The 24481-nt window shown below is 43.5% G+C and overlaps 1 protein-coding gene across 1 annotated transcript in view; it reads right to left on the bottom strand.

Annotated features, from left to right (window-relative positions):
- Positions 1 to 2483: 2483 nt before the first annotated feature.
- Positions 2484 to 24481, bottom strand: part of inpp5d (inositol polyphosphate-5-phosphatase D) — a 28988-nt gene continuing 6990 nt past the window's right edge. The window contains exons 3-27 of the mRNA XM_054749669.2: positions 23184 to 23319; positions 22554 to 22686; positions 22289 to 22429; positions 22118 to 22202; positions 21958 to 22035; positions 21785 to 21862; positions 21560 to 21683; positions 19265 to 19371; positions 19050 to 19152; positions 18777 to 18973; positions 18586 to 18703; positions 18410 to 18506; positions 13467 to 13605; positions 11072 to 11180; positions 10900 to 10988; positions 9397 to 9478; positions 8074 to 8163; positions 7883 to 7993; positions 7726 to 7805; positions 7555 to 7642; positions 7337 to 7483; positions 7187 to 7250; positions 6913 to 7110; positions 2672 to 3084; positions 2484 to 2597 (exon numbers count right to left, since the gene is read on the bottom strand). Coding sequence (XP_054605644.2) covers positions 2557 to 2597; positions 2672 to 3084; positions 6913 to 7110; positions 7187 to 7250; positions 7337 to 7483; positions 7555 to 7642; positions 7726 to 7805; positions 7883 to 7993; positions 8074 to 8163; positions 9397 to 9478; positions 10900 to 10988; positions 11072 to 11180; positions 13467 to 13605; positions 18410 to 18506; positions 18586 to 18703; positions 18777 to 18973; positions 19050 to 19152; positions 19265 to 19371; positions 21560 to 21683; positions 21785 to 21862; positions 21958 to 22035; positions 22118 to 22202; positions 22289 to 22429; positions 22554 to 22686; positions 23184 to 23319 — 3048 coding nt within the window. The 3' untranslated portion in view covers positions 2484 to 2556. The remainder of the gene's footprint in view (positions 2598 to 2671; positions 3085 to 6912; positions 7111 to 7186; positions 7251 to 7336; positions 7484 to 7554; positions 7643 to 7725; positions 7806 to 7882; positions 7994 to 8073; positions 8164 to 9396; positions 9479 to 10899; positions 10989 to 11071; positions 11181 to 13466; positions 13606 to 18409; positions 18507 to 18585; positions 18704 to 18776; positions 18974 to 19049; positions 19153 to 19264; positions 19372 to 21559; positions 21684 to 21784; positions 21863 to 21957; positions 22036 to 22117; positions 22203 to 22288; positions 22430 to 22553; positions 22687 to 23183; positions 23320 to 24481) is intronic.

Raw genomic sequence — 24481 nt, 5'->3', positions numbered from 1 at the left:
CATTTATCCTCCTCATTTCCCCCCTCACCTGTGTGGTAGAGAGGGACCAGCCAGGACCTTGCGTAAAGTGTGTACTAGATACTGTTACTGAAGGTGAGGAGGGGTGAGAGGTCAGAGGTGAAACAGTGGTAGAGAGGGTGGGAGAGTCAGCAGCCGACGTTGAGGTCTGCCTCGTAGCCGAGTCAAATCTATTAAAGAATTGATTCAGTTCATTAGTCCACCTCACATCCCTCACAGGCAGAGAGTTCTGATGTTTATGACCTGAGATGGTTCTAAGGCCTCTCCAGACTTCACTCACATTGCTTTGCTGAAGCTGATTCTCCATCCTCTGCCTGTAGGTGTCCTTCCCATTCCTTATCAGTCTCCTCAGTTCTCTCTGCACTCTTTTCAACTCCTCCTTGTTGACTGTGTTATTCGATCATTTTCAATCACAATCTGGGCTAGAAACTCCAAGTGGACTTGGATAATGACCTGCTGCTTCCTTAGTTAACGCAGCTCGAACGGCAGCATGCCCCCCCCCCCACACACACACACACCTCACATCAAAACGAGCCTTGTTGCCAGGCAACTATGCTAATTTAAAGAGCAAGTTCCCCCACCAGATTCTTACTCAACTTCCACTTCCTGTTTGAAAAATGCAACAAATGTTGTTGCCTAGCAGACCGAGAGGGCGGAGCCGCTAACAAATACACACACACACTGTGTCTCATTTCAGGGTCTGCATCCTTCGAAGGACCCAGCCTACTCGGCCGACGTGGGCTGGGTCCTCCGTCGGCCCAGTAGACCGGATGTTAACGGCTGTGAATTTGGACAGGCCTAGCCTTCATGAATTCCCGCCACTCTCTTGGCGAACGTTCTGTCGCCTAGCAACCGTGGAACCGCTGAGCAGAAGGGAGGAGGAACTTTAAACGATGGAGCTGGAACTTTTATTTAGCTTTTTAATCATTTCCTTGACCGTTGGAGAGCTAATTCAGAGAAAATTCTTTCGACAAGCTGAGCCTGAGCAAAGATGTGATAATAGTTTTTCATACTTTCTAAGGGTCTTGACCAAAACCGATTTATCACCTGTTTGGAAAACGTAAAATAAACACACATATGGCAATAACTGTAAATTATATTATTATAGAAAGAGTGTATGAAAATACATTTCTGGGTGTAATCCTTCATCTCAAATTATGTTGGAAACCTCACATAAAATATGTTAAAGGAAAGGTAGCACGGAGTACTGGGGTGTTGGGAAAAGTAAGACATTTTGTGGATCAAAAGGCGTTGTGTATACTGTACTGTACACTGATAGCACCATACCTAACTTACTGTGTTGAAGTGTGGGGAAGCATCTATAAAACCACCCTATATGCACTTTGTACGTTACAAAAACGAGCCATAAGGTTGGTCAGTGGGATATAATAAACACACAAATAGCTTGTTTATAAAATTACAAACCTTAAAGTTCAAATATTTGATAGAATTTCGGACTGCATTATTTATGTACAAGGTAAATAAAAAATACTGCCTGAAAATATTCAAAAGCTGTTTGCAGAAAGACATGGTGGATATAAGTTGAGAAGGGAATTAAATATGAAGCAGCATTATGCTTGAACAAAATTGAAAAGTATGTGTATTTCAATTAGTGGAGTTATTTTATGGAAGGCTTGAAGAAAGAATCAAAGAAAGTTTAAATAAAGTACAATTAAAGAAATTATATAAAGAATTAAAATTTCCAGATATAGAAAAGAGGATCACTAATTTGTCTCTGTACTGTAGTGATAATATATATTAACGTTGTTGTAATTGATGTTGATACTTTTGAGTTGTTGTATTCTGATATTTTAATTTTTTTTAAGTATGAGTAAATTGATTTAGGGATAGGTGAAATAAGCTATGCTTCTTCCTATTCCTTTTCGAACCTGTGATAAGTTATCTAAGTTGGAAATTACTATATGCATTGTTTTATTTGTTTGAAATAAAGAGTAAAAAAAACAAATAAAAAGAAAACAACAGTGTTTTGGTTGATCTATTCTGGAAATTTGTAGAAACACTCAGCAACAACACTGTAGATTTAGGTGAACTGGGCCCACCTTGTAATGAAAACAATGCTGCACCAAACGAAAACACAGCTATGCAATGTTTATTTAATGCTCATAGATTCTCTGAAATAGAAAATTTGAAAAACAGTTTAAGAAGTTATGAGATAAACTTTTTCTCATTGCTATAAAAATTCACCGTATCTATTGAATGTGAAGGTAAAACCACAAACCAGTTAGGTTAGCTGGGAATAAAATCCTGAAACAGAAGCTCCAATGTCCAGTAGGATGAATACGATTCAGAGGCGACTGTCAACTTTTATCGAATGCTAAGCTTACTGAGATGAATTAAGCCTTGAATCTTTTCTATCTCTCAGGTATGAAAAATGTTGCACTGAAGTAATAAGAAATAAAATGGCACTGAGTGACAGAAAATGACAATAATAGGCGGCAAAAGCCTTGACTTCAAGTATTTTAATTCCATAATGCAAGCAGCTGTTCTGTCGACGCTATTCATCGTTGCAGCTTTCTCTCAGTTCACTTGACGGCCTGTCTTTGGATGATCTGGATGTGCTGAAAAAGAAAAAATATTTCGTGTCATCTTACATGTTTGGTTGTTTGTCTGGGAGTCTAAAAGTGTTCCTTACTGTCTCTGTGAGTCGAGAGCTGATTGGGTCTTGCTGGCAGCCTGTGTTTGCTGGGGAGCTCAGAGCTGTCTCTGTAGTCTCTGGGTTTGGTGGCCTGCGGCTCTGGCCTCGACTTAATGGGCAAAGGAGGTCGGCTCGATGTCAGCCCTCCCTCAGATCGTACAGGAACCACTGGTTTCTTTTGTGCCGGGAGGTGCAGGTTCATGGGAGGTGGAGGCTGAGGTTTGACCTCAGAGCAGGTGAAGGAGCGGTTGCGTGGCGAGGGCAACGGACGGCGGTCTGCATCTCCGTCTGGAGCGGGAGGGAGACGGTCTGTCTGCAGGTGGTCTTGGTCCTTAGACTGATCATGTGCTTTAGACCTGGAGCCATAAAGAGGATTGTCCAACATGTCTGATAACTTCTCATCCTCGTTGCTAGCAAACAAAAGAAACAGCTTTAATTCAGGTCCATTTTATCTAGAAAGTACAATTTACGCAACCCAAGGTGCTTTACAGGACAGAACAAAAAGCATTAAACCACTCTCAGTAATGAGACAGTAGCAATGAAAGTGGATGAGAATCAAACAACACTCTGGCCAGGCTGGCTTGCATTAAAGCCCAGTCAAATCCACAGGTCTTAGGAAGAGACTCTAAAGGCTCCAGACTGGAAAGAAAGGAAGAAACTATCTTTTACATGGCACCTTCCAGGATAAAAATCAAGAGGTGCTTCACACAAACAAAAAATAATTAAAATGTAAAAAGTTTTCAATAAATTATTAAAATTATGTTTACAATGAGAAAAATATTGTGATGAAAAAATGTAAGAAAAGTGAGAAAGAAACTGAACAGGAAAGAGGGAAATCAGTGGATCCCGGGGAAGGCGGAATAAGAACAGAATAAGGAGAGGGTGCTGATGAAGGTCACGCAAAAGCCGGCTTGAACAGGTGAGTTTTCAGCTGCTTTTTAAAAGAGACCACTGAGTCCACTGATCTCAGGCTCAGGGGGAGAGAGGTCCAGAGTCTGGGGGCCACAGCAACAAATGATCTGTCACCTTTGACCTTTAGCCTGGTGCTGCACAACCAGTAGGCTTTGGTCACTGGACCTCAGGGACCTGCTGGAGGTGTAAGAACTGAGAAGATCACCAATGTATGATGGTGCTTGTCCATGTAAGGCCCTATAGACCAGAACCAGGATCACTAATTATGTGTGGTCCTTAGATGTAATGGAACATCCGTTACATCCAAGGACCACGTTACGGAAGCCTGTTCCACAACTTTGGGCCAGCCACAGAGAAAGCTCTGTCACTGCGGGTCTTCAGATGAGTCTTTGGAAGTAATAAAAGAAATTGCCAGCTGGACATTATGTTTCTGACAGACGTATAGTTAGCCAATAATTCATTTGTGGATTGTGGAGCCAAGCCACAAATGGCTCCAGAGTTGCGCAGGGCGCCAGTGAAGGGAAGCCAGTACTGGGATTATGTGGTCACGCATCCTAGTACCAGTCAACAATCTAATGACATTTTCACATGTGGCCTGGCCCGGTCCGGTCTCTGAAACATTGGTCCAGCTCTGCATGGCCAGGTTTTGTTCACACGGTCTTCTCAAGAATGTGGATGTCTCCGAACACGAGGGTGGGGCAAAAGAAGTGTGGAAAAGTCCTTGGTTCCTCCTTAAAGGTATAGCAATCGATGTTTTTCTTCCGGGTGGATCACGTCAACCATTGGTCCGCAAAAATGTCAAATTCTGGTGCAGCCAATCCTGGGTTAGTTTTCACTTCCTGCGCATGCGTACTCTGTGCACCCCCGCACTCTCATGGAAATCAGGAAGAGGCTATCGCGGTCCAGCCCGCTCCCCACAGACGCCGCTGTTGCTGGTTTTCTGCTCGAGAGGTAAGCTAAAGCTCTGCATGCTATTTTTAGAGCCTCTTATTACACATTACGGCCGACAGCTACTTGTAAACAGGCGCTGGGAGAGTGTTGTGCAATGTGGAGAGGGCGGTTCTTTCCTGAAATTCAGAAACAACGATTGCTATACTTTTAAATTAATAAACAACAGCGGCCGTAAGCTGTGTTGCTTTTGGAGACTTTGATATGAAGCACACTGCTCCCTACTCTCTCACCGAGACTGCTCTGTGCTCCTCACAGCAGTCTGTCTTTAGGCTGCCATGGCTGGAGCGGTGATTCTGAGCTGCAGACAGAAGATGTTTACTTCCCTGCATTCAGACTGAAAATGAATCTCGCATGCAGGAAGCTGCCGCTGGTTGATTCTGCCAGCTAATCATAGGCTCCCTCTAGTAGGCGTGAACTTCAGCCAGCCAATTAGTGGGTAGGTCCGAAAATTACTCTCAGCTGTGCATGGAAAACGCACAGACTACCCAGATGTGAACACAATTTACCTACCAGGGTTGGGCTGGGCCAACCCAGATGTGAAAGCCTTATGACGCTGGTTTCACACTGGAAGCATCAGCGGCATGAAATGTCAGCGGAACGGTTTACTCGCGAACTTCAAAGCGGTCCTTTTTCACACCGGGAGAGTCTTGGCAGAGGCACGGCTTCCTCACTGTGCTCTTTTCTGAACTCGCAAGATCACACGATCCCTCGAGACTTCAGGTCACGGTTTGTTTATGCAATCCACCACAAAACCAAAAAGAAAGAAATCACGTTGATATCGCTGTTTGATGTCATAGATCAGGGGCGGATTTAGGACTGAAGAAGATCCGGGGCTTAACACACACACGCGCACACACACACACACACACACACACACACACACACACACACACACACACACACACACACACACACACACACACACACACACACACACACACACACACACACACACACACACACACGTGACACGCACTAGTCAACATCATATATATATGTCTTGTACCACATAATTTTTAATCTGAAGCTACATATTCAGCATATTCAGGGCAGAGTATTGTTCCTGTTAGTGTTTAGTGTGAGATGATGGTAAATATTCCCTTTCTTTCTCCAACAACTTTACCTGATAGTAAGCTAACTTTAGGCAAACCAGCAGCACAACAAATATTTTCAAATAAGACTCACAAACCTGAGTCAGCACCAGTCTCATCAAAGCTGGGGTTCTGTCGCCGTACTTTTGGTCTAAAAAACGTCCTTATGTCCATCTTCACTCATGCGTTTCAGGCAGAGAGTGCAGAAGAAGCCGGCTGCTGAAGGGCTTCTTCTACAGTGGTGGAGGCTCAGGCAGGCTGTATACAAACTACTGCCAGCAGCGCCCTCTCTGTTGGACTTTGGTACTGCATGTTTTAGATGCCATGTTTTAGATCCGGGGCTTTTCATAAAACATCCGGGGCTTGAGCCCAAGTAGCCGGGCCTAACACCGCCCCTGTCATAGATGATGTTGTTTCTCTCCACTGCCAGGATTAAAGCCATGAAAAACACACCGCTGCACTTCTGGAACAATGCGGTGAGTAAGTAAGTCATTGGGTCCCACATAAGCTTCATATATATGAAATTGCATCACTGCAGTATTTTTATTTTGATATTACCGGTGAAGGTAGCGCGACTCGTGTTGCGAAGGACCACAGTCACCAATTCTTGTCATGTGTCTTGCCCATGAATGTCTTGCACATGTGGTAGAACTGACAATAAAACTTTTTGACTTTGACTTTACACTGAAACTGTGTGTGATTTCCTGTCTAGCCTTATGTTAACTGCGGAAATTGACGTATCCAATAAGCGACACGTGGCAAAAATAGAACCCGATCCTATCTTTAGCAGTGCGGATGGTGGGTGAGTGCTGGCAGTTCATTACACAAGCACAAGGTTCGGGGGCCACAAAGACGTGGCCCGCCTGTGGGGAGCTGTGAGCTGCAGCAGTGGCTGTGCTTGGGAACTATTTGGTGGTTTAACCACCCAATCCAACCCCTTAAAGTGGAGTTGTCAAGGGGGGAGGCATTGGTTTAAGTCTCTGGTATGACCTGACTGTGGATTTGAACCCCGATGTCCCAGGAGGGACGGTCATACCACTAAGCCACTGAGAAATTTTTATACTCTTCACTGCTCATCCAAAGTCAGACTGGAGAAGCTTTTTCTAATATCTCTTGGGTGCAAGTTTTACAGAGTTTAAGCAAAAATTTCACGAGTTGGCTGAGTAAACACAAGATCTTTAACACTGAGAGACAGATTTTAGGAAGTAATGAGTCTTTTATCATAAGGATGTTTTCCAGAGATTAAATGAAACAGCTTGACTGGAGTTCTGATCAGGGGTGTACCTGGTGAAAGTTTTTCCAGTGGGACTGCGTGTACTCAGATCATAACCACTCTTCTTGCAATCCTTACTCCCTTGTCCACACGGAGCATTACGTGGTGTCATGCTGTAACTCCAGCCCTTATCCGTCACGTTTCCACTTTTGAATGACACTCCCATGTAGCTGGGGTTAGAAATATCATGGGGTGGAGTGGCACAAGACCTGCAGACATGATGGCACATCTGTATGTTGGAGTCATGCATGAGAACCGGTTTGCAATAATGTGAAAATGCCGTACTTGTTGAGGTCTCCCCCTTTGCATTTTGAGGGAACGGGATCTTCTCTTTCAATTTTAATGAAATCTGAAAGCAAAATAAAGCACAAAAGGCAGTTTTAAGAACCAAGGAGACGTTTAACAAGTAACCACTGAGCTGGTTTCCAGCCTCACCGTATAACTTCTCAGTGGGCTTGAACTCGGTGGTGCGTAGCTGCATGCCTCCGGTCAGCGTGCCAGTCTTCTCTCCGTGGTGAGTCAGAGTGATGTGAAACTCTCTGTAGCAGAACTGAGCAGCTCTCAGTGCGATACAACCCGCCCCTTTGGAAATACCACACACTTAAGAGTCATCTTCGGTCAGAGCGGCATTAAACTACAGAGTCTCCGTTTACCGTACGACTCATCACTGTCGGCTGATTTGACACAGATGAGGATGTGCTGATCCAAGAGGTACTCGGGGTCAGATATGATGGGGGTGAGCTTTGACAGACAGATAACACGTGTCTAGTGTTATGAGATGGTTAACAGTCTTTACTACCAAAACTACCTCTAATTTATTGTACCTCTACTTGGTTCCCGAACCAAACTTTTATGGAGCCGCATGCTTGTTCTGTGTTCTCTCCTTCTGAGGTCGTTGTCATTTCTGTAGGAAAATCTAGTTTTAATATTCTTCAACTGTTCATAGAAGAAACCAGAGATAGGTGAGAGAATCAGACATACTTTCCAAGCAGCTGGAATGGAACTCTATGAAGAATTTAGTCTTTGATTTCGTCAACAAGATGGCCACACAGTTCATGATTTGGATTCCACCTTGAGGAGCGCTGTTGAGATCTAAAAAAGGAGAACAAAGAAGACGTCAAACCAACGTCTGAAGCTCATTCCGCCTTCCTGAAGTCAACTGGTGATACTACCTTGTTTGGAGACAAATTGTGACGCAACACCGACTTCAAATGAGGCAAAAACCGGAGAGTGGTCACTCGTCATGATGTCAGTTGTGCATCCTACCGTGGAAACAGTTTCAAAACCAAATTACAATTAAAGCACAATAAAAACATGTTCTCCCACGAAACCATTTATAACAAGTAATCATCTTCTCAGACACGTGTTGTGGCTGCAAATTGGTGTTAGTTTTCATTCAGATCAAAGTTAAAGCTAAATCTTTTTCACTGCAATGAGATGTTTTCGTCAGCCTAACACTAGGTCAGTTAATTTCCAGTTATCAATACCTAAATGAACCTGTCATGTCTCCTAGAGTTAGTGTCCAACGCACGTTAACATGGTCCGCTGATCGGAGCAAACCAAGAACGAGAAAATAAAGAAATAAATAAGACAAAAAATGATCTGAAGAAACCAAGATCGGTAGAAATCTGCACATTAGTCTGAAGAGTCTAACCCCGGGTTTCCACGGGAGCCGTCAGCAGCACGTTACTGCAGCAGCACGTCTTGCTCGCGTAAGCTGCTGCTCGGCCCTTCCCACGAGACGCGAAGCAGCAGGGGAGCAGCTGTCACCGACCGAGCACGAAGTCACACGAGTGACTTCGTCAGTAAACACAACAACAAGCAGGAGAAAATTACAACATGGTTTGCGTTTTATGTTCTGTCCGTTTTATAATCGCCAATACGGACCTGAAAAACAAAGGAGACCGCTAGCTAGGTGATAACTTCTCACGGGGACGCACAGTTAGTAACGTTTTTAAAAGTCAAGCAACCGGAAGGCAGTACGTTCTTTATTCTGAAAATCTCGGTAGATTCTCTCCATTTCCGCGTCCGATTTCCTGTCTTTCCTTCCCCAAAAATGTCGAACTTGACCCGTTTCAGAGGCGTCGCGCGTAGAAAATAGAACCGGCGCGTAAAGGCCGCGACATGCTGCTCCTGAGACGCGGCCGACTCGCGCTGCTGACGGCTCCAGTGGAAAAGGTTCTGTTGACCACAGCGGTTCCTATCAGCAGCTATGACGTGCTGCTGCAGTAATGTGCTCTTGACGGCTCCCGTGGAAAGCCGTGGTCAATGTCAGAGCTTTGGTTCTCGAATCATTACATTTGAAGACCAAAAATGTTAAATCAACGAAAGCCCATCTGGGATTGAAAAGGGTTTGATAGTGTGGAGACACAAAATCCAACAATGAACTTCTGTGATTACCACAGCTCTCCCTTTTCAGTCAAGACCTCCGACCCCAGATTTCGGAGGATTTTTTTAATTTTTAGAAAAAGCATCTATGGGTTTGGAAAACGCACCGTATGCTTGACAGACAACATGAACCAGAGGGTAAGACTTCCGCAGGACGCGATCACACCATGAAGGCAAATTGTATTTGGTCTGCAGAAGAAACAGTCATTAGTTAAGCAGTTCATGTCAGTGTTCATGAAAAAAACAGTTTTGGAAGATGTTTGTGAAACACGTGAAAAGTTTTATTAGTCGACAATTATTTCTGATGTTTGATATCTTTTTTTAATCCAACTATGTTGAGAAGCAACATGTTTTCTTTAACTAAAGAGTGTTCATGCAGGACTGATGTAATCTGTGTTAAACATGAATTTGTTTGTTACCCTCAGGAGGTGTCCTGTGTGGCAGCCATTTTGAAGCAGCTAAAGAGGAAGCCCGCCTCTAATGCTGCCTTTATATAGTGAAATGCCTGAGTGGACTGAGGTGATTGGCCGACCTGAATTGGAGGGGGGGTCAGAGAGTATATAGGTGGACTGCTGGGTATTAGTGATGGGAATTCCGGCTCTTTTGAGAGAGCCGGTTCTTTTGGCTCAGCTCACCAAAAAGAGCCGGCTCTTTTTAGAGAGCCGGTTCTTTTGGCTCAGCTCACCAAAAAGAGCCGGCTCTTTCGGCTCCCAAGTGGCTCCTCAGATTTTCTGTTGCGTAGAGTACATTTATAACCAAAATAATGCAAAACTATATGTATAATAATTTACTCATATAAAAAAATGCAATATATCAAACATTTATCATTTCTATGGATTTAATAACTGAACACTATAAGAAATCTCCACTTTCCGACTGCTGGCGCTCATTTCCTCACCGTCTTCGTCGCACTCTCCTCTCTCGCTCTCCTTTTTCCTCCTCCTCATTCCCTCTCGTCTCCCTCCACCCACATGTGCTCTGCTGTGTGTCTGAGTCTGATCCACCCCTACTGCTCTGTGTTTGGGCAGTCTGGACACGCAGTTACACATGTTGACCAATCGCCTGTAGCTTTCACCAAAGCAAGAGGGGAGGGGACGGCTCCCAATGACGAGCCGGCTCCCGTCGTTCACTTCAAAGAGCCGGCTCTTAGAGCTGGTTCGTTCGCGACCGACACATCACTACTGGGTATGGCAAGAGATCTTTTCTCTCTGAAAGTGACTGGAGGAGAGTTGGATGGGTGGCCATTTTGAAGACAACTGGGATTTTCTGATTTTTGTTTGGACCAGAGGAAATAAAATTGGTTTTCCTTGTTTATCAACCAAGTCATCATGCTTCTTGTGTCCTCACTACACTTCACCGTGTAACAAACTACTTTATTCCTGGCAGCTGACGATGCCATCATTTGGTCTAAACACTGAAAATGTTTTACTGAGACCAGATGAGCCTAAAACAGACCCCATACATGTCCTTTTCATTCCAGAAGGTGAATGCTTCCATGACAATGAAATTAAGTGAGATAAACTGTATTTTGCATTCTTGGTGAAGCTGTTTTGAGAGGTTTGAAGCAGAAGCCTCACAAGGGACAGACTCCTGACTAAACCCAGGCTTACCCCTGTGGCTTTGGCCTTGGTGTAGGCATACTTCTCCCTTGTTTCTCTTTCAAAGCGATACGTGGGTGGAAATGTGATTTCCTCTTCATCTACAACCAGTAAAAATATGGCTTATTATAAAAAACAAGTTGATAATGCACATCTGTGTTTATTTATATTCTCTGGTGCTCACCAAAATGCAAGAAGACCTTTCCATCATTCCTTTCCATGTTGAGCTGGTCTTTATTGAGGAGTTCCTGGTACTGCTGCTGTTTGATCTTCGTCACAATGTGCTCAGCTTCCTGTAAAGGGAAGCAGTGTTCATGGTTCAGAGCGTTAGCAGCTCAGAGCTCAGTCGCTTGACAACAGCACTTGGGCTGTGTAAATGAGGTCTTTAGTTGTTTTTGTAAGTCTTTCAGTGGCATTAAAATCAAAAGCCGTTTTTGAAGATGTATTCATTAGTTTGTCTTCTGTACTGCTCAACCCTGAGTGGGGTCACAGGAAGCTTGCGTCTCTCTCCAGCAGTCGCCAAGTAGGAGGTGGGTAGAGGACACCCTGGACGGGTCGCCAGTCCATCACAGAGACAAACAATACATAAAACCATCCAAACACTCACGCACAACCTAGAATTGATTTAGAATCACCAATTAGCCTGACATACATCTGTGCGAGGAGTCTGCAGATGCAAGAACATGTTAACTATACAAAAACACTCCAGTTGGGATGTGACCCTCTAACCTTCTTGCTGCAGGGCAACAGTGCTACCATGCTGTTCTTTTGCAAGAATTAGCAGATTAAAACATTAGCAAGTAAACTGATGTATTTATCTATTCTTTATTTAACCCTCTGGAGGCAGGCGTTGCAGATTAGCAAGAGTTTGCCAATATTTGCCTGGCTCGTAACACTGTGGTACGGAGAATTAAAGATGTTTCATCAGATATTAAGAGACAGTTAGAGGCAAAAGGAACTGAGTTTGACTTTTTCTCGTTAGCCTGCGATGAAAGCACGGATGCATCCGACACCGCTCAGTTACTGATCTTTCTGAGACGAGTGGACAATGACATGAATGTGAGTGAAGAGCTTCAAGCTCTGCAGAATCCGGTTAATCACCTGCTGATTGAAATCAGGTGTGTTGAAAAAAAATAAACACACCTGATTTCAACATGCTTCTGCAGAGCTTGATGAGCTGCTGAACAGGTGAATTAACTGTGTTCGAACTGGGAAACAACAAAAAGATGCAGGAGACCGGCCCTCGAGGACTGGAGTTGCCCACCCCCGACCCTCGCCTCCTCTCCGACTCTGTCTCCAGCCTCGCTCTCCTCTGGTAAACTCCACACCAAATAAAGATTTTAAAGGTGCTTTGCAGAGTTTGGTGTCATCACGGGTCCTTCTAGTTCAGTTCATGACATTTTCAAGGGAGTCCTGGCCAAGTGGCAGCAAAAGTTAGTTACAAATTTTCAGCTCGCAGACATGTTATGCACAAAATTACAGAAGGCAGTTAGAACAAAGGGAATCCGTCTCAAGGGCTCTCAGTCTGGTTTTAAATGTATCCAAGGAGATAAATCCGGTTAATTTCCAGTTTTCCTGCAGCCTGATCCATGCAGAAGGAGCAGAGTGAACTTAAGCCCTTTAGCCCCGTTCGGTGCGAGCAAACCGAACACAAACTAACAACTGATCGTTTGCATGCTGACTGTGAGAAATTCCACTTCTCCGTGAGATTAAGTTACCGATGTAGGTGAGTAGTAATCCATGACAGACAGGTACAATGTCTGTCGTAATGAAGGTGCACCAATGTCCCAATCTCCTGGTAGATAAAGAAGGCCCTCCCACTCGAGAATACAATTCACAATGACGGGTCGGTGGTCTACAGTTGGTAACAAACCTCAGCAAGGCATCATAAACCACATCATCTTACCAAGACACTGTGCGGAGGCGCTCGTATACAAAAGTTCTCCATAATCCAGAATAGACAGAAATGTTGCAGTAACTAGTTTTTTTGTTTTGTTTTTTTGTTTTTGCATCAAAAGAAAAACAGTTTATTTAAAAAAAAGAAACCCAGTCTGAGTTTGAGTTTCTTCACAAGATGATCTAAATGGGGCTTGAAGGAGAGGGAGTCAGTGAGCCAGACACCAAGGTATTTGTATGTGTGGACAGCCTGGTGATTAATAATTGTACTTAATCATTTCAAAACATACAGATCTAGAGCTCCTGGTCAATAAAACATGAAGCTGTTTCCTTCTGATGCTTTACTCATTACAGTGACTTCATGGATGAATCACGGTTAAAATGAATCACAACTGCTCATCATGCTACGAGCTCATTTTTAGTTGAAAACGTCCATCTCATCATTCACATGATGTTCCTCTGACATACTCAACCTTCTGCAGGCTCATCAGAAACACTGGTTAGGAGGACGGGAAAAAGACAAAAACAACAAAACACCAGTTTAAGACCGTTGCCTGGCCTTTAAACTCTCCAGATGTACCACTGGAAACCAACTCCCAGAAACAGATCCACACCTTTATTAGTCAGAGTGGTCTCAGTGGCAAACAAGGAATCTGTTTTGTACCAAGTTTAGAACAACTTACCGATGACGGAAAATCCACCCGGTAGTTCAAGTCTCCGAGCCAGATGAGGTGTGTGAACTGATGAGTGACGTCAAAAGGATTAAGCTTTTTGTCTCCCAGGTTTAGCAACCGCAGGATGTTGAAGTAATTTTGGTTCCGTCTGCAGACACAAGCATTGAACATGTGCTAGTCCTGATCATTGTCTCAATAAGGTATCTCAACATAGATGTAACCGACACTGGATTTAGTTTCCACTAGTTTTTCTTTTCAAGCTGCAGTTCTCTTTAAACTGGAGGAGGTGTACAGGACACAGAAAGATGGACAAAGAAACAGCACACTTAAATCCACATGGGTATCTGTTTTTCTACTTTCAAGTGTACACAATTGGTTTAAAATTCATTTCAAGGGGACATAATATTACATTTTACTTAAGTTATACTAGTTCTATGGTCAACACAGAACCTATTTATGAAATTTGTTTTACAAAATCCCTCTCACATGAAGCGATTTCCACAGTTTTATTCTGGACAGTTTCAGTAACTTCCAGAATGAGCCGCCTCAGGGCTCTGTCACTTTAAAAACACAAGCTAGAGCTGGCCACGCCCAGCTCAGGTTGCTATGAGCTGAGAAGCTCAGATATATGAGGTGGGCTCAAAGTAGAGTCACTGCACCTCCTCCAGCAGCTCTCTCTTGTACATGAGAGCTGGTTCTATTCCAACTTCCCATTTGTGACATCATAAACAGAGACTTTTTGAAGCAGCAAGTTTAATTACTAAAATCATTCCATTAAAAAACAGGACTGAGGTGCAATAGCAACAGACAGCATATAAATACACAACAATAACAACAACCCACACATGTGTACACAAGGTTTCCCTATGGGAGTGTACAAAAGTGAGTGATCCATGGAAGATATGGAGTAAATCCAAGCCCTAGACATCAGAGATTTCTTCCATGTATGGAAATCCCAGGAAGATCACTGTAGGAACAGCCTCATTCCTCTAGAATAGCAGAGGGTCACCCCACGGGGGCTACCCAGCAGCCACCATTCCAAAGACCCAGGAGATCATAGTAATTATCCCACAAGCCCCTGCCAGCAACCACTCACATCAGGACAGGTCTAGCCCGGATGACCCATTGACCCTGGATGCCCACAGACCCTGACAGAGCCTAGGCCGCCAAGCAGCTATGAGGAGCGAGCTGGCAGATGCCATAACACCCGGCATAGGATCTGTGGTTGACAATGAGCACATTACCCCGCCCACTGCTGTGTCCTGATGGCCAGCTCACACTCTGGGCTCTGGGAAGCGAACAGAGAACAAGGGTGTGAGAAGACCCCAAGTCCAGCTCCAATGTGGTGTTGAAGTGTGTTGTTATAGAATGCATTAAAACAGGGCAGAGGGGTGTGACCCTAGTTCTAACCCCGCACCTAACCAACCACTGACTCTGGATGCACAGGTTTTTTTCACGTTTGGAATGTTTATAGAGGCAGTAAAGACCAACATGGCAGCACAATAGGATGCACAAGGCAAGTTTTACATGTGCCCCCCCCCCTTTAAGCAATTAGAACATTTGACTTAAAGCCCCTTTAAATACCCAGCCAAGTGAGCCAAGACGTGGACTGATCTCTGTCTCCTGGCTTTCACACCAGTTTAGTCTGGAGGGCTCAGTACAATTGGGCGGAAGAAGATGATGCATTTTATCCCTTCATTTAGTTTTGTTCACATCAAATCAGTCAAACCATCGTCAGCTCAAGCTGGACCCAACTGCCTGGACTATGTTGCACATCCACAACAGCTGCTTGTTTGAAGGTTTTGCCAAAAACAAGCAGCTGATGTGACAGAAGATATGATGAAGAACCTCTAGCACCAACTGGCTCGGACCAAACACAGATCCCTCCTTCAGCTGGCTTGTTCACAACAAAAACAAACGTGTAACCATGGTATCTAATATCTATTTCACTGTTAATCTTTGTTTAGGGTCTGGGCTGCTGGCTCTGGTGTGAAATGGGTTAATTATTTCTAAATACTTCACAAAGCCCTCCTGTAAACATCAGCCTTGCAGTAGTTTATTTATTAAGCAGACACTTTTATCCAGTTTCTATTTATTTTATTATTCTATTTTAACTCCAGCAGATAAGATAAGACCATCCCCCCATAAACCCTCTCCTTGGACTCTCTATATATTTAATTTTTATACAACCAACACTTTAGTCACTTTATTCATTGACTCAGTGATTTTTTTACTGACTTTATTCATCTTCGTTATTGCATTTAACTTTTTGCTTGCATATTTTACTGATTTTATCCATCTTCTTGCTGCGTTATTACTTTTCTTATCGCCTATTTATTCAATGTTCGTATGTCCAACGTCATGCTGCTCTGCTGTTATTTTTTAATTGCCTCTTGGGGATAAATAAAGTTTTTCTGATTCTGATTCTATTACAATTTTAAAGATACCCGTGCAATGAATTAACCCAACATGCAAGGGTTTTGTCAATGGAAGGAAGTCAGAGCGCCAAGAGAAAATCAACACATGCATGGGTAGAACATTCAAAATTCACACAGAAAGCCTTCCGTCAGGATTTGAACCTGCAACCTTCTCGGTGGGAGGCAGCATTGCTGCTAAGCAAACTTGGCAAACAGAAAAATGACAACAACTCAGGCCCTGTCCACACGTAGCCGGGGATCTGCCAAAACGTAGATATTTTTCTACGTTTTGGCCTGACATCCACACGAAAACGGAGTTTTTTCACACGAAAACGGATCTTTTTAAAAACTCCGGCCAAAGTGAAGATCTGCGTTTTCTCCGTTTTGGGTGTCTGCGTGTGGACAGACAAAACCGGAGTTTTAAGCTCCGCAACGTCACTTTCCGCGACAAAAAAATGCTGACATCACGCGTGCGACCTGTGTTTACACTAGCCGACATCATGGATGCCCTCAGAGCTGCGCTCGCTTTATCAATTGTCCAAGCGCTTTCTGCTTGTTTGTTTTTGCAAGCGGAATTACTGCTCCTTGTGGAAGACCACAGACGAAGGACGAGGTTAAGAATGGGGGAAGTACTGCCGCCTACAGGTCTGGCATGTCCTTAACAACGTATTTATCCGGGTACGTGTGGACAGAATTTTTTTTAAAAACGAGGTGGTGTGGATGCAAGTTTTTGGAGGGGCGGATATTCGTTTTTAAAAAAAACCCAGCTACGTGTGGACTAGGCCTCAGTTTCAAACCGATTGGGCTGAAAGCTCCTGTGATCATCATAAAAAGCACATGCAGTGTGCAATATGAGATCACTCACAGTGTTATTTTTCAAAGATTTGACCAAGACGGCCACCACCCCATCAATAATCAATATTATATGGTCTCAGTTTAAAACTGAGATACGATATGGGATATTCATGAGATATGTGTTAATTTAAGAAAGCTAGGCCTTTCATTTAATATGGGGACTTGAAATGTAGTAAATGAGAACACGTTTCTTCATAATGTACAGACGATTTCAGTAGTCAGTCTTGACCAAAACCCTCAAATGTTACTTTGAATGACATCCCAACAGTAAATAATAAAATGTGCTTTTTTTAAATGATAAAAAATATGTTGTTGCAATGATCTCCAGTTTTAGAGAAGTTCATTAGGACAATATTTTAGGAAGGTCAGACTGGTTTAAAAATACTACACAATGTCTGTATCAGGACAAAATTCTGCTTTATATAAATAAATAAAATTATTGTCTTTTCTTTTGTATAATACTCTACTATTCACATTCTATATTCTTCCCCTAGCTGGCATCATTCAGTCTTTCCCAGACATCTCCTACCACATCTATGCTGATGATATTCAGCTCTATATGTCCTTTATGCCACACCAGTTGGACAGGCTGGCCACACTTGTACTCCGCCTGACCCAGATCAGTAACTGGCTGTCCAGCAACTTTCTTGCTTCAATGCTAACAAGACAGAGACCCTGATCGCTGCACCCCTGGAACTTCAGCCTAAAATCGAGCAGGAAATTGCCTCTTTTTGCCCATCAGCCAAGGTCAACATTAGAAACCTGGGAGTTATTTTTGATCCAGCTTTAAGTTTAGACTCACAGGTCAAAACCATCTCCCGCTCTTCTTTCAACTGAGAAACATTTCAAAAGTCCGTAAACTGGTTTCTACTGCAGATCTGGAAAAAAATCATCCATGCCTTTGTGTCATCACGCTTAGACTACTGTAACGCTCTTTTCACTGGTCTCAGCAAAACCTCCCTCTCACGCCTTCAAGCCATCCAAAATGCAGCAGCCAGACTCCTAACCAAATCCAGCAGACGAGCTCACATCACTCCAGTTTTACAGTCCCTCCACTGGCTCCCGGTAGAATATAGAATACAGTTTAAAGTTTTAGTCCTGACCTATAGAGCTCTTAACAACCAGGCTCCAAGCTACCTATCTGAGCTTCTATCCCCACACACCACCTCTCGGAACCTTAGATCCACATCTGAAAACCTCCTGGCTGTTCCTCGAACCAGACTGAAAACCAAAGGGGACAGGGCCTTTCAGACTATTGCACCCAGACTTTGGAACAGTCTACCTTCAGATCTCCGTCTCTCTAACACTGTAGAGGTCTTTAAAAATCATCTAAAAACTCACCTTTTCATCCAGGCGTTCCCTCCCTAAATGTTCAGAATGATGGCTTTGTTCGGGTTCACACCTTCACTTTGTTTATACTCATGATTTTATTTTCTATTTTATCACTGCTATTCTTTTTCTGATGTTTTTATTGGTCAGAGGTATTTGCCCTGATCTTTATCATGTTGTACAGCGCTTTGTGATTTATATCTGAGAAAGGCGCTATATAAATAAACTTTTACTTACTTACGTACTTATAATATATCAATGAAAATATCTGTTCTCACTGTTATAAATCTAAGGATGCTGTAGTGTTTGTTATGTTGACCAGTACTTTTAAAAGGGCAGTCTTCAGTTCACCTGAGCTTCTTCTCACTTCCAGAGGTCAAGTGACTGTTAACAAAACCGAACGATGTTCCGTTGAACATGAAGGACACGCCCACAGCTCCCTTGTTTCCTGCAAACAAATCAGACGTTACAGACTGAATCTTTATGATGGCTCCTTCACAGCCTGGTGGAGAATTGGAACTACTTACCCAAAGTGTTAGCAATCCCCGTCTTCACGCTATCTGAAAACACATGGGAGATCCTGTTTTCGTGCTCCGGCTTGGCCAGCACCACGATCCGAATGTTCCACAGGGTCTGAATCGCCACCTGCGTGTGTGGAGTCACAATCCTCTGCTCTTCTGCTCATCACTTCAGCTGTAACTTTGTCACAGTTACTCACTTGCTTGAAGCTGATGTTTGTGATGTTCCTCAGGACATTTTTCACCGTATCCGACCACTCCCGCTCGCCCAGTGGGTCCTCCTGGGTCCCGATGACGTAAACATCGTGAGGAATCTGATCTGCGGTGTCATCCCTGGTCTTCCCCTGACCCTTACACTGAAACCAGGAGTCAATGTTTTGGGGAGGGCCAGCATTTCCTGTGTGTTACAATCAGGGTTTAGATTATCTTCATGGCAAAAGGGATCCAATTACCAACCGAGGAATTGTTGTTACCCATGTTCCAGGTGCCAATAAAAACTGTGATCATGTCAGGTTCAGGTTTTTCTGAGTGTTTGTTCTTCATTTGTTGAAGAAGTTGACAGAAACCTTCTCTTTTCTGTAAAGACGAGGAACAAAACCCCTCCTCAAATTGAATAAACAGCACAAAACTGAGACATGAAAAAGATAGGTGGATGTGTAGCTTACATACCAGAAAGTCAGACGCTTACCTTTGTGTCATTAAAAACAAACTCTTTACGCTGAATCTTTTCCCTCTCAGTCTCCACCACAATTACAAGTTTTGGATGCATTTTGTGGGATTTCACCAGCTGCAGAACTGAGAAACAATCAGAGACGTATTTTTGTGTTCGAGAAAGACCTTACCGATGGATAGCCATTAGGGTCAAAAATCTCTGGGAGCGCAGTTTTCTAATGAGTATTACATCAGATCGTTCAACCTCCAGCAAAACGACGTGCACATCAGTCTCCCTTTCATAACTGGCAACGAGCGAAGAGGTAAATGTGTAAAACAGCAACGTTTGTGAATGAAAGTTTTGTAACCGCTTGTTACAAATCAGTAAACGTGTTTTGTCCTCACTGGCTCCTGTAGAAGAAAACATGGCATCTAATATGAAGTCGATCATAGGCTTAGACCAGCACACGTGTATTTCAGACCCAATTTGGTTACGAATTTGCCAATAATTTTCAACAACGGGGATGTTTCCAGATGGTAAAAACTAAACGTTGTCACTTTAAGTTACCACTGGTGTGAACAGATGCATCTGTTTCCTCTGCGGGTGTGAGGACATACACTTGTACACAGTGAGAAAACAATTTAGCCGAGGGATGAATTGACCAACACTTGTTTATTTTTGTTATCAAAACAAGTTGAAACATGATGTGGTCTGTGTAAAAAAATTCCTCTTATCAGGACTTAACTCTGTGAAAATAAGAGTCTACAAAAGAAGATAATCTGTTAAAAAACACTTATTTCTAATTTACACCAAACATGTTACTAGACACCACTGATGGCAAATGAAATGAAATGCATCATTTAAACGGTAAATGGCCTGTATTTGTATTAGGGCCTGCACGACTTTATTTTTTTAAAGTCGACAGTCAAGTAATGAAAGTCGAGTCGACTTCGACTAGTCGTTGATGACGTCATACGCCGGAAGCGGCGGGGGGTGGGGGTGGGGGGGGGGGGGTCGGTCGGTAGGTTCGCTGGCGTTTTTGACAATTAAAATTGCGCCCACATTTTCTAAGTTAACATCTCTTTTAACAACGGTAGTTTCTGCATCCTGCTTCAGCCCTCTCCCCCCTCCCCCTGCTTCAGCCCTCTCCCCCCTCCCCCTGCTTCAGCCCTCTCCCCCCTCCCCCTGCGCAGCGGCTGCAAACTCACTGATGCGCCTGCAGCCTCTCGGAGTTCCTGCTGCTCTAAACATTAAAATAATTATTTCATTTTCTGTTCCTCACTTCTGATTACCTTCAATGGTGTCTGTTTGTTTTAACAGCAGGTACAAAAACTAACTTGTTTTTATTTGACTATTTTTCTGTCCTGTCTGTTTATTATCTTCCTGCATCTCCTCTCAGTCCTAAAGAGAAACTGCTACCTGGGTTCATATATATTCACCTCATGAGTTACCTTTGAGCTGCAGTTCTAAAAGATCTACCGACCGCTAAAACAGCGGAGTGCCGCTGCTCGCCGGCCGACTACAACGGGACCGTTTTTGCTGCGGAGTTCGTGCCGGAGCGGAGCGGAGCGGAGATAGTGGAATCTTGGGGGTGCGTCACCGGAGGACAAAACAGGTGATGTGCCTCGCTCCACAGCAGCGAAACGCATCAGGCACAAATAACAGACAGAAAACATGAAAGGAAATGAGCCGACATGAACGATCGCGTGTTTACTTTGTTTTTGAGGTGGTGACACCTGATTTGGCCGTGCTCAGGACGTAGATGTCTGGAGCGCACGTCAACGATCAGAGCTTTGCATGCGCAAACTTGTTAAGATTAGGATGGGGGTGAGGGGAAGGTTAAATTGCAAGAGGGAAAAGGACACAGTTTGGTTAAATGTCCGTTTTACCGCCGGTGTCAGTACCGCACAGCGCGTCGCCTCCGCCTCGATCCAGAGGCGCAGGGGCTCATCACCTGCTGTCTTTTCCGAGGACTACATCTTGTCAGTCATTATCACGTGACAGCGACTAGTCGATGACAGGCATAAAAAGTCACTACAGAGCCGTGAAGTCGACTAGTCGACTATTTCGTACAACCCCTAATTTGTATAGCACCTTCTTAGGGCTCTACAACCCCCCAAGGCACTTCACAACACAATCAAACATTCACCCATTCACACGCTGGTGGGGATGAGCTACGATGTAGCCACAGCTGCTCTGTGGTTAATGATTATAAGAACTTTTTTACTGCATTTGATGAAATGAAAATAGTGTTTTTAGCTTAAGCTGACCATCATCTGACCCAAGCTGACAACAAAACCATGCTAATGAATAAAGTCAAAGATTACTCACTCTTATTGTGTACAAAGTATTTGTCTTCAGGTCCATCTTTTGACTTCTTAAAGTAGAGTTTCCCACTTTCAACGTCCACCTTCAGAACCATTTTTGTAGAAATACCGAGAGATTCTTGTTTGACCTGCAAGCCAAAAGAAACCAGGAGGCATAAACCACAAACCTCCAGGTGTTTTACTGCGTCTCGTTTTATTTGTGTCACAACGTAAAAGCAATGGGAAGCACCTCAAAGGACGCAACTGGTATGAGAGAGTTTCTGTGGCCTCCGTCATATCCAACCGACTCAAAAACAGAACCTTTAGCCTGGAACAGGAACAGAGAAGTCTTTTTTTCATCCACAAGCAACATGTGCTGTTGGTGTGTCTGAAAACAGGGGAGCAGAAAATGCTGGACTGTACCTTATCTTCTATTGAGTAGAGCAGTTTAGTGAGTTGCTCGAGCCGATAGGACACACTCTGTCCTGAATCTGTTAAAATCTGGAAAATGAGGACGTGACACCGGATGAGGCAAACATGTTTGTGTGTGGTGACAACAACTCTATGGATGAAGGACACCCACATGTCTTGGTCCAATCCCAGGGGAGAGCTGCTGGTCCATTGCTCTGTGGAGCATCTCCAGAGTTGGCAGGATTCTGGAAATTTCACTGTCTCAAAAAAAGGGATATCGTTGTGGTTAGACGAACAGAGTCGCCAAAACAATATTGGATGTTCTTTTGACTGGATGATGCACCTGTTTAGATTTTTACACACTGCCTGGATTAGCCTCTTGAGGCCAGGGAGGTTAGGGTTGCCGTTCTGGACTTGCTCAGCATCTACGCAGATTGCAGTCCTGAAGTATTCTTGGATGGCCGTTTGATGTTCCTCGGACAGTCTGGAGGTAAAACACAACAGACGAAAATTAATGTCATGAACCTGCAAAGTCAATGGAAAATAACCACAACTCCATGTTTCTGATAGTGCTGCATGCTCAGTAATTTTCTTAAATGTGACCGTACACAGACAGGTCCATGTACTGCAGCCTCATGAGGTACGTGTCTGATAGGGACTTGCTGGCCTGCTCGCTGGTCTTGGATTCACTTTCTGAGGTGAAGTTCCTGGGGGGGAGCTGTGGTGGATGGTTGGAAGTTTCTGTAATATAAAGAGCACAAAAAGCTTCAAAATGCATACAGTTTGATGTCTTTTATTAACAATGCTTCTTGGTACTGCTTTATGCCACATGAAGGTTTGTGAAGTCATTCTCTTTCCTCTAAAATTGACTTGGCCATCTTTAAGATCATTTACGACTCCAGTGCTACGATGAGTCAAAGTATCTGCTACGTAGAAAATGTAGGAGAAAAATGGGTTGCTAATACTGTCCTGACCTGACTAGATCAAATCAAATCAAAGATACTTTATTAACCCCAGAGGGAAATTAGAGTAGAATTAGATACACCTTTAACTAACTCATAGTAAAGTTTATTGAATATGATTCATTACCAAGAAACAAAAATAAAATACAAAAAAAATGCAATTCTATTGAATGAAATCAATTATATTAAAACACATTTCTTTATGTTTTGTGCTTATTTAAGCTGCAGTAACATTTATTAACTGCTGCATAGATAAATACAGAGGAGGTTTCTGACCTTGCTCTTCATCCAGCTCCACCTCCCTCTGGACGGAGTACTGTAGATGCGTGACCAGACCCATGTTGGGGCTTTGATAAGCCTCCACCAGCTCAGGCAGCATGGTGAAGAACCTGATAGGAACGCCATCAGAAGCCTGCAGAGCAGATCAAAGCAGAAATATTCATTCTTAAACTGCTAGTATAGACTGAGAAAAATTTAATGTCACATGTTTGTGACAGTTTCAGGAATTTGTTACGAAATTACATGTCATCATTTTTCAGTGGCAACTTCCTGTAATGATATGTGAAGGTTTTAGATGTCAGCGGTTGAGTTAGTGAACAGACAGTTAGTTGACTTGGGTTTCTTTGAGTAAACAAGATACAGAAGTTAGAATAATTTAGACACAAATAGAGTTGAAAGGGCACAGCCTTATTTAGGAAGCCCCCATGAGAATCCTTAAAACATGTATAATTCATGAGGTAAATTTTAGACAATAGTTATTATATAAAAGAAAGTAGTGGTGTATTATATACCTGAAACATTGTATGCTCATTTCAATACACTTGATGTGGTCTCTTTGAATAAATGCCTTGTGAGTTGCTTTCAGGGTAAAAAAAAAAAAAGCTCTGGCGCTCCTATTTCAGGAGGTCCTCTTTGTGTTTGGGAGTGAGGGGAGGAAAATGGCAGGATTTGGAGTTCAGCATTTATGATACGCAAACATCTCGCCACTGATTGGCTAACAGGGGAAAAAATTAATGAGTGCTGGTGCTCAACAGCTGGAACTAGCAACTGAGGAATAGAAAAAGGAGGCTGGAGTATTCGGGTCAGATTAAATATTTAATAGGTGCAAATAAAAAGAAACTAACGTTTTGACATTGTTGTCTTCATCAGAGTGGCTAACAGAGGTACTTTGACTGTCGCTGTTTGCTCTGCAACGTTTATGTTTTATCTCCACAAACAAAACAAGCGTAAATGTGTTCTGTATTGTAGTGGAGTTGCTAATGCTAACAGTTAGCTTCTCCTAGCCGAGACAGGCTCTGCTCTCTGTGGGTGTGTCCGAATCCACGGGCAGGATGCTTATGAGTACGGGTCCTCGCCTGTGCTAAGACAGGAACCCAGCGGTTCTGAAGTCGGACAGTCTAGCCTTCACCTCTACGGTGGCCCGTAGGTCCCATCACAGCTGTGGTGGTGTTGTGCCAAAAAGCGACTGGCTGCCAAAAAATGATTAGCCACCACGGGATCGTGCATGGTTAGGGTAATTGCATTTTTAGATGAAATTCCCTGGGATTTGGCCTTAAAACTCGGCATATCTAGCA

The sequence above is a fragment of the Nothobranchius furzeri genome, chromosome 16 (genome assembly GCF_043380555.1).
Source record: "Nothobranchius furzeri strain GRZ-AD chromosome 16, NfurGRZ-RIMD1, whole genome shotgun sequence".
Taxonomy (NCBI): domain Eukaryota; kingdom Metazoa; phylum Chordata; class Actinopteri; order Cyprinodontiformes; family Nothobranchiidae; genus Nothobranchius; species Nothobranchius furzeri.
This window is presented reverse-complemented; position numbering and strand designations above follow the sequence as displayed.